Source organism: Doryrhamphus excisus, linkage group LG18, assembly GCF_037039965.1.
Source record: "Doryrhamphus excisus strain RoL-2023G ecotype Guam linkage group LG18, RoL_Dexc_Guam_v1.1, whole genome shotgun sequence".
Lineage (NCBI taxonomy): Eukaryota > Metazoa > Chordata > Actinopteri > Syngnathiformes > Syngnathidae > Doryrhamphus > Doryrhamphus excisus.
Window position 1 is genome coordinate 10,335,660 of NC_136374.1, and position 9,341 is coordinate 10,345,000.

Below are 9,341 nucleotides of genomic sequence, written 5' to 3' on the forward strand. Positions count from 1 at the left end.
TCATGGACACATTGAGTATTATGCTTGAACCTTGGTTTCCTCTGTTCCATCCGAGACTCAAAACTGCATTCCTGCCATCTTATATCATCCTCTGTGAATATAATTGTGGCGTTTTTTTTTCTAAGTTTCAAACTATTTTTCTTTATATAAAAAGTAGCATTTTTTTTGTTAAATATTCCATTGGATGTATGCTTCTGGTGCATTCCATGACCAAATGAGTGTGGCAAGTATCTTTTGGAAAAAAGTGTTTGTATTATTCATGAGAGTGTTTCATCATTGTAATGCGCCGCCCGTGGTATCCGTTGTCCCCGATGGACTGTGTGTGCACAGTGTAGCACAACTTCAACTTATCTTTAACTATTCAGCGTAATCTTATTTTGCACTCTAAATTTGTTTTTGTTTTTTTTACCTGATTGTCCACTGTCCTCAGGTGACCAGTCACCCCGAACCCGTGTCCCAGTCTATGAGCCTCCAACAGCCGCAGTCCCAGTACAACATGCCAGACAGGGACAAACAGCTCATGTTCAATGAATTTGAAGATCTCAGTGCCTCCTTCCGCAGCCTTTACAAGTCTGTCTTTGAGCAGTCCTTCAGCCAACAAGGTGAGTGGATTCATTTAACGCTTGCACTGCCTTTACCTCTGGCTGTCAAACTGGCACATTCAAAAAAAAAAGCTGAAATGTCATCACTAGGGGTGTCTTAGAATAGTTTTTGACGATTTGACAATTCCATTCGGAGGTCATCAGTCTGGCCCAAAACTTATGCAAGATTTTAACATCTTATACTCGACAAGAACTATTAGATATTTGGATTTCGCAATACCGAAGTCTACGCACACAACACAGAAAAACGCAGAGGTGTTCGCAAGCAGTATCGAGAACGATGCTGTTGACCGAGCATTTCCTCGCTAATGTGCAGTCTTTAGTGAATGAAATGGACGATTTAGGACTTCACATCACACACAGTACGAAACCTTTTCACAGAGACATGACACAATGCTTTGTGTTTTATATTGGGGTGCTTCCATAGATCAGCTACAGATCAGCATTGGCCGTTATTGGTGAAAAATGACGTTATCAACATTGGTCGATACTTGCTTTAAAACGGCGATCCCCTTCACTGATCAGCATTACCATCAGACTGCAAAACGTACCTTAAAAATGTCTCAAAAAAAAGCTTTAGATTGGTGCAGCATTTGTGTACGAACACTTGGCAGGCTGTGGTGAGTTTGAGGCTCGCAATGTCATCATCCGTCAGGCAGCGGTTATAAAGCTCTGGTACCAATCCGCTGTACGTGTGAACGTGGGCAAAATTTGGGGATGAGTAGCGCTTCAATAAGTATTTTGGGAGTGCTATGTAGCACTTTTAGTGCAAGAGGAACTTTTGTAGTGTGCGGCGCTACGTCGGACTCCGGATGATGTGTGCTGCGCTTGAAACGGGCGTTGTGCACACTGACATCACACTCCTTCCCGAAGAAGAGGAAGTCCCCTGCATCACTGCTTCACAGGTTTTCAATTAATAATGTGAGATTACAAATAAATGCATTTTGAAATTAAAAAAACTTGAGTTGTGAATACCAGCATTTTGATTAGCGAGTCGTTAGCGCGCAGACCACACAGCTAGGAGATTTGGGTTCGATTCCGTGCTCGGGCATCTCTGTGTGGCGTTTGCATGTTCTCCCCGTGCATGCGTGGGTTTTCTCCTGGTACTCCGGTTTCCTCCCACATTCCAAAAACATGCTAGGCTAATTGGCGACTCCAAATTGTCCATAGGTATGAATGTGAGTGTGAATGGTTGTTTGTCTATCTGTGCCCTGTGATTGGCTGGCGACCAGTCCAGAGTGTGTACCCGGCCTTTTGCCCCAAGCTATATATACATATATACTTTTTAAGGATTTTTGTAAAAAGTAAAATATATATATATATATATATATATATAAATAACAAAGTGGCTCCCCACATCCGCTGATTTTTTTGGTATGCGTCCGTCAGTGGAAAAAGTGTGGACACCCCTGGTGTAGGTGTTCCTGACAAAGTAAATGTCATTGCAATGAGGAGCTTTAATTGGTTTGAACTTTGAACTTTTCTTCCAAACAAAACAAAAGTACAAATTTGATTAGACAAATAAAAATCAAGAATTTGGTGTACAAATTTGCATTAAAAAAAAATGCTAATATGTTTGTATTTGCTGTATATTTAGGACACATGCTGTTGTGTCCTAGCTTCTTGTTCTCTATTTCCCTCCTACATTATGATGTATTACATTATTACATTTATTTAGGGGTGGAATGGTGTACTCCATTACCACGGTTTCAATTTTCAGGTCACGGTATGGTTCATTTTGGGTACAGTAAGCGTTAATTATTTTTCAAATCAAACCTAAAAAACTGCTAGCAGGTAATTGTCCAGTAAAGAAGCATTGAAAATGTTGTCCTCTTCATCTGAGTAAGTGAGTCCAATTCCCTTGTAATTCCCTGGCACGGATCTCCATCCGTCACCATGATGGAGAAATGTTCCGCTGTAACACTTAGCGGAGGATCCAGCCGAGAGCGAAAGCGAGTCCCAGTAGGACAAAATGCAGTTTTGCCTGTAATCTGATTGACTGATAAACAAAGAACGCTTGACAAGCGGGTTATGAGCAAAGTCGACTTGAGTTTTTTTCTCTGCGTAACCTACTTTGGCGAATCAAATGCGTTTCATGCTGATGTTTTCAAAGCGCTCCTCTCCCTTTAATCTATCATCTATGTTTCATTAGTTGAAAGTTGTTACCTATTCTTTTTTTGTGCACATAAAAAGTGCAATCTCCTCGTCAGACAAGCCGCGGCAATTAAAAAGCGTAAATAATCTAGCTTGGAGGATTTCACAGCGACGAGGAGCGAGCTAATTCGCCCGCTTTGATAATAGGTAATGAGCTGGCATTATTATTCCGCCGGCGCGTTAATTGCTTTTTGTGTTTCCCTGCGTGGACAATAGGCTTTGTGTGCCGATAAGAGATGCACCTTTGTCACCCCTGCAGCGGGTGTTTGCGCGCCGATTGTGGAGGCCTTAAAAGCACTCCAGCGAAAATAGGTTTACTGTGGAGGGTGGGGTGGGCCCTCTTAAGACCCCCTCTCGCCGCCTGCACGCCGCTCTGATGATTGCAGCGGCCTGTGCAGATGTTTTTACTCCAGCCATGTGGTGTGAAGGTAGCACAATGGATGGATTTTTCCCTCCTCCTTCAAACAAGACAAAATCAGAGCTGCGACGGCTCGGACTTGTGAACCTCAGCGTGCTGAGTCACCCTCTGATTCAACAAAATGGCAGCTGGACTGTCTCAAGTGTGCAGCTACTTAAACACGGGAGCCATATCCCATTAGTTAGGACATTAAAACCAGCTTTACTGCAGTGGTCACATGACTGCATATATTTATTTATGTGAGATCAGTCTTCTGCTCAATGGCTGTGACAATATGACAAAGCCTGCACCTCTACTGTGTCGTCTAAGCTATTCTTTTTCTGACTAATACACCACATGGTGGCGCTGTTATTAAACTTCAAAGTTTGACCCCTGAAAATCGGATTGACTTGACTTGATTTCTTACACGGCTCTTTAAAGGGTTAATCACTGTCTACGTTTACATGCAAATAACCTTATCATAACCGGAATATTAGCAATAACCCGGTCGGCCACGGTCATGTAAATACCAATAACACTTTTGGAAAAACCTGAATATGCTCATATTCTGTATTACCCCTGGGTTACTTATTTTCTAACCTGAATATTAGGTCATGTAGTATACGCCTATCGGGATATTCCCATCGAAAGGAATATTGCTTTGTGTTCCATTTGAAAGGAATCTTGGATCTTTGACAGAAAGTATTGAATTTGAAAACATGGCTGCATGCAAAACTGCACATTTTTGAGGCGAGGGGGAAACTAACCGTAGTACTAAGAAAGGCAAGTACTTCCGGTACCGGGTTGTTCATTATACACCTTTGTTTTTGTATACAGGAAATGACGCATCACATGTTCTCCATGTGTCGCTGTAATCGGGATATCCCGATTGATTACAATAACCATTTATACAGGAATAACCCTGTTCCCTCAGGCTTGTGATCGGGTTATTCCAAATGTTTCAGAAACCGGAATATTGACATGTTCATATGTAAACATCGTGGAGAAATTTGGTACACAACTTTGAGACTCACGTGTTCATCCACAACCATGTGTTTTTATGTATTTTTTTGAATACTATTGTAATTACAGCAATTATTTTGTAATTACATCATATGGTGGTCGTATTTTTTGTTATTATTCATTGATTATGTATTATTTTTAATAATACTGTAATGTATATTATTGTGGTAGTCGTATATTGTACTGTCGTGATTGGTTCTCAATACATTTCCATGAGAGTCAAATGATTATTTTTTTCTATGAAAAAAAATAATTTTTTTAAATTTTATTATTATTATTATTTGTTTCGGTCAGAAGCTTTTATGTTTACAACACAAATGTCCTGTATGCATTTTTTGTTTCTCTTTGTGGTTGTAGTTTGAAATCGCACAACTGTTTCTAATATGCATAACCTAAATATTAGAAATAATAAATATTAGTAATAATAAAATATTAGAAATAGTAATATGCATGGTAACCTAAATATTAGAAATAGTAATATGCATGGTAACCTAAATATTAGAAATAATAATATGCATGGTAACCTAAATATTACAACTAGTAATATGCATGGTAACCTAAATATTACAACTAGTAATATGCATGGTAACCTAAATATTAGAACTAGTAATATGCATGGTAACCTAAATATTAGCAACAATAATATGCATGGTAACCTAAATATTAGAAACAGCAACATGTTAATGTAATAGCTCTTTGGTGTAGTGTAAAGATACAGAGTGGATGCCGCTCTTGCATCGGAAGTCATTGGATAGTGCCGGTGTACTTAATTAAGTGTCTGTGATTTTTAATCTGCACCCCCTGTGTATAAACCAAGCAATTTAATTCCCAGTAATTACACGTGTGCATCTTGTTTTCCAGGTCTGATGGGAATCCCGTCAGATTCTTCGCAGCAGCAGACTCACACATCCTGCTCCTATCAGCACTCCCCGAGCGGCGCCATTAGCACCCAAAACAACCTGTCTAACAACCAGTCCAACAACCACCCCAACAGCCACTCCAACAACAGCGGTCAGGTGCCCCTGTCCCACCCGGCCCAAGCCCACCCCGGACACGACTCCCCGCACGCGCAGCACCTCTCGCACAACCAGCACGCTCAGCACAACCAGCACCCGCAGCACCCTCAGCACGCAGCACAGCACCCACAGCACGGCCAGCACCCGCCGCAACACCCGTCCCACGGCCAGCACCCGCAACAGCACACGCCGCACCCCTCCCAGCACGCTCAGCACGGCCAGCACCCTCCTCAGCATCAGAGCCTCTCCCACCAACCTCATCCCACCCAGCAGCAAATGGCCTGCAATCCAGGTATGAAGCTCAACCTCCATATTGTTGCCGAAAATCAAACATGGTCCATAACTCAGCCCTCGTTTGGACTCAAAGCATGGAGAAAGTGTTTTAGGTGCTAAACAATAAATCATCACAAGATTTATTATCTGATGAGAGACTAAATAACATGCAGAGGAAGGAATTACACTGCAGTCAACTGGCGCCCCCCAGTGGCCACCACTGGATTAATTACCAATATATTTTATGGTATTGATTTCAGACTTCATTCATTCATTCATTTTCTACCGCTTTTTCCACACGAGGGTCGCGGGGGGTGCTGGAACCTATCCCAGCTGTCTTTGGGCGAGAGGCGGGGTACACCCTGGACTGGTCGCCAGCCAATCACAGGGCACATATAGACAAACAACCATTCACACTCACATTCATACCTATGGACAATTTGGAGTCACCAATTAACCTAGCATGTTTTTGGAATGTGGGAGGAAACCGGAGTACCCGGAGAAAACCCACGCATGCAAACTCCACACAGAGATGGCCGAGGGTGGAATTGAACCCTGATCTCCTAGCTGTGAGGTCTGCGCGCTAACCACTCGTCCGCCGTGCCGCCCTGATTTCAGACTTACTTTAAGTTAACTAATTTGTTGATAAATAACTAAGTGGTTGGAGAGCTATGTTTTCCTTTGCATTTTCTCATGCAGTCCGCGTTATTATGAAAGTAAAACCACAAACTTGTACATTATGATGTGTTATCCATCCATTCTGTGTTATTATGAATTATTATTATTAATTAATACTCTTGCTTGTGTTTTGAAAGGTTTACTTTCTGACTGGTATCCCAATCTGGATGCACTGAAAGCCAGCTGTCGTGTTGCTAGCAGCTACAACTGGGCTGACGTTGACCTTTCACCTTTCCAAGGTGCGTAGAAAAGCACTTCTTAAGCAGATGTTGGTTTCGATATATTTTTTATTGTTTTGTGTTCTTTTCCCCACCGCGCCCAGGACTGAGAGAAAGCATGAGGCAAGCGGAATTAAACAACTGGTCTTTGGAGCCCACCCAGATTGCAGACCTCTGCTCCTCCATCAACCAGTTCTTTGCCCGCACCGGCGTCATTTCGCCACAGGGGGCGGTACAGCCCGCCGTCTGCCACGGCCCCATGCACCCAAACAAACCCAGCCAGCACCTCGGCACAGGTTTGACTCCCGTTTATTTTATTGTTACGCATCGTGATACCACTTCACCGTATCTGTTTTTGTTTCAGGAAATCTCTACATGGACTCCAGACAGAGCATGTCCATGATGGGCCCTCCAGGGTACCCACACATGCCCCCCATGAGCAGTGCAGGGCCCACCATGACCGGTGAGGACCAACAAATACAAGCACTCTAAGCTAGCCATCATGTATCACAACATGTACAGTATGTGTTTAACCTTCCTTCCTCTTGTGTTAGCTTTCTGGTATCATCTCTTGTGTTAATGGGTGGGTTTTGACCCATGTATTAAATCAGCTATAAAATACACTAAAAACAAGAAGTTACCATCAAATTTGCTTCTCATGTCTTGGTTACCTTCTTAGGCTTCCTCATCCATGAAAATGTTGGTTTTAATACTTTTGGTGTGGGCATGTAGGCATTTTTTGTCACTCCATTTCAATTTCCAAAACCTCAAAAGAATCATATTTATAAATTGAAGGTTCTTTTGTTACCTGGCTATTACTAAGGGATATAGAACATATCTCTTAAATCAATTAGATTTATTTATTTTCTCATTTTAGTATTAATCACTAAAGAAACATCTAAGGTGTAGAAGAAAAGGTAGAAAAAGTTATTGTTTTCAGCAACAGAACTTTCGTATAAACTGAAATCAAAAAGGGCGGCACAGCGGTTTAGTGGTTAGCGCGCAGACCTCACAGCTAGGAGACCAGGGTTCAATTCCACCCTCGGAGTTGGAGTTTGCATGTTCTCCCCGTGCATGCGTGGGTTTTCTCCGGGTACTCCGGTTTCCTCCCACATTCCAAAAACATGCTAGGTTAATTGGCGACTCCAAATTGTCCATAGGTATGAATGTGAGTGTGAATGGTTGTTTGTCTATATGTGCCCTGTGGTTGGCTGGCGACCAGTCCAGGGTGTACCCCGCCTCTCGCCCGAAGACAGCTGGGATAGGCTCCAGCACCCCTGTGACCCTTGTGAGGAAAAGCGGTAGAAAATGAATGAATGAATGAAATCAAAAATCCGAACAGGTCCAGATCTTCGCTGTTCGCTGTACTTGGTGCCATTCCTTCCATGATCCAAATTGTAAAAGTGAAATCAGCCAATCAACTGAGTGAATTCACCTCACATGTCTGGATATTGTTTTTCTGCTGGTATATTGGAAAAGCGGTCAAAATGAGAATCCCCTGAAGCTTCCATGATGGGAAGAGGAGCTGGTTGTTGGCTAATTGTACACTTATGATTTCAGTTTTGGCTTAAAATATTGCTTTATAGTCATATTATTATAACCGTGTCGAAACCCACCCTAACAATACAGTGGTCATAATTTCAACCAGACCATTTTGAAATTTAGTAAAAAATATTTTTTGGGTTTTATTTTGTCAAAAGTCAAAAAGCCTTGATGCAATAAACAAATGTTATGTGATTCTTTTTATGCATTAAAATGTAAAACACAAGAGGAGGGCTATATAATTATGTATACCTTGTTGAGTATTTCCCATATCATGAAGTACAGTTTATGTATTACTGCAATGTTGAAATATCCACTCAGGACACCACGCTCAGCTGAACCAGCAGCAGCACATGATGCCCAGTAGAAACTTCCAGATGCATCGCCTGCCGGCTGACGACATCCAGGATGATTTTGATTGGGACTCCATCGTTTAGCCTCCGTCTTCTTAGGCTGACACAAGGAGGTGAAGGAGCAAGGAAAGGAGGAGGAAGAGGAAGCCAGAGGAAATGAGGCTGGGCTAAAAAAAAAAAAAAAAGGCTGCAGGAGGGGAGGGGGGGTTGGATGAGGATGAAGATGACGATGAAGATGCCGCCCTCCCTCCAAGGTGGGTGGACATGTGGGTGATGGAGGAAGACATTTTTACAGGAGTAAAACTATCAGACAATCAAGCGTGGTGGGACGGAATCAAGCGTATGTCTGGACCACAGCTATAGTCAGCCCCCCCCTTGCAGCGGCCTTCCAAAAAAAAAAAAAAAAAAGAGAGAGAGAGAGCCTCACCACCCCCCACCCCCCTCACGGCTTCTATTCCCTCCCTCCGTACCTCCTCTTCTGTGATTCAGCTTGTGATTCTTTTTCTCGTCTTGGCCTCGTGGACGCCTTCATCTCTTCTCCTCTTAGTGTTTTATTTTGAAAAGAAACACAGGCTGCCGCTTCCTCTGTGAGTCACGTGACCACGCTGCAGGAAGAAGCGATGCCCCCGTGTGGCCGAACAGGGTTTTTTGAAAATGTTGAGCAAAGCCAAACAATGTGCAAAGATTTTTTTTTTTATTTGACTTCTGTTTTTAATTCTAACGTGACTGCCTTCACAATTATTATTTTATTTTGTTATTTTGCCACTCCTTGTCATCCTAGCCATCAAATATTCTCTTTGGGGATGGACGATGAATTATCATTCACAACTTCACTGATGAATTATGTGTTGAATACAATTGAGACCAAATGGAAGTCCAAGTTGATCTACATCGGCAGTGGAAAAAGGAGTTAAGAACATTCAGGAGGAAATAGTATTGACCCACATATAAGTCTGAAAAAGACATTGGAGTATAGAGATGTACACACGCAAACCAATAGAACCTCTTCTCCATATTAGGCCTGTCAGAGCTTTTCTTCCTGTCACTCACACACATGGCGACCCGCTGGAAAAAAGGTGTCATAA

The 9,341-nt window shown here is 42.4% G+C and overlaps 1 protein-coding gene across 1 annotated transcript in view; it reads left to right on the forward strand.

Annotated features, from left to right (window-relative positions):
- The window catches only part of foxj3 (forkhead box J3), a 126,948-nt gene extending 118,528 nt beyond the window's left edge, over positions 1 to 8,420 (forward strand). The window contains exons 7-12 of the mRNA XM_058055612.2: positions 431 to 602; positions 5,038 to 5,484; positions 6,281 to 6,382; positions 6,466 to 6,657; positions 6,726 to 6,824; positions 8,225 to 8,420. Of these exons, the coding sequence (XP_057911595.2) occupies positions 431 to 602; positions 5,038 to 5,484; positions 6,281 to 6,382; positions 6,466 to 6,657; positions 6,726 to 6,824; positions 8,225 to 8,340 (1,128 nt within the window). The 3' untranslated portion in view covers positions 8,341 to 8,420. The remainder of the gene's footprint in view (positions 1 to 430; positions 603 to 5,037; positions 5,485 to 6,280; positions 6,383 to 6,465; positions 6,658 to 6,725; positions 6,825 to 8,224) is intronic.
- Positions 8,421 to 9,341: the final 921 nt, after the last annotated feature.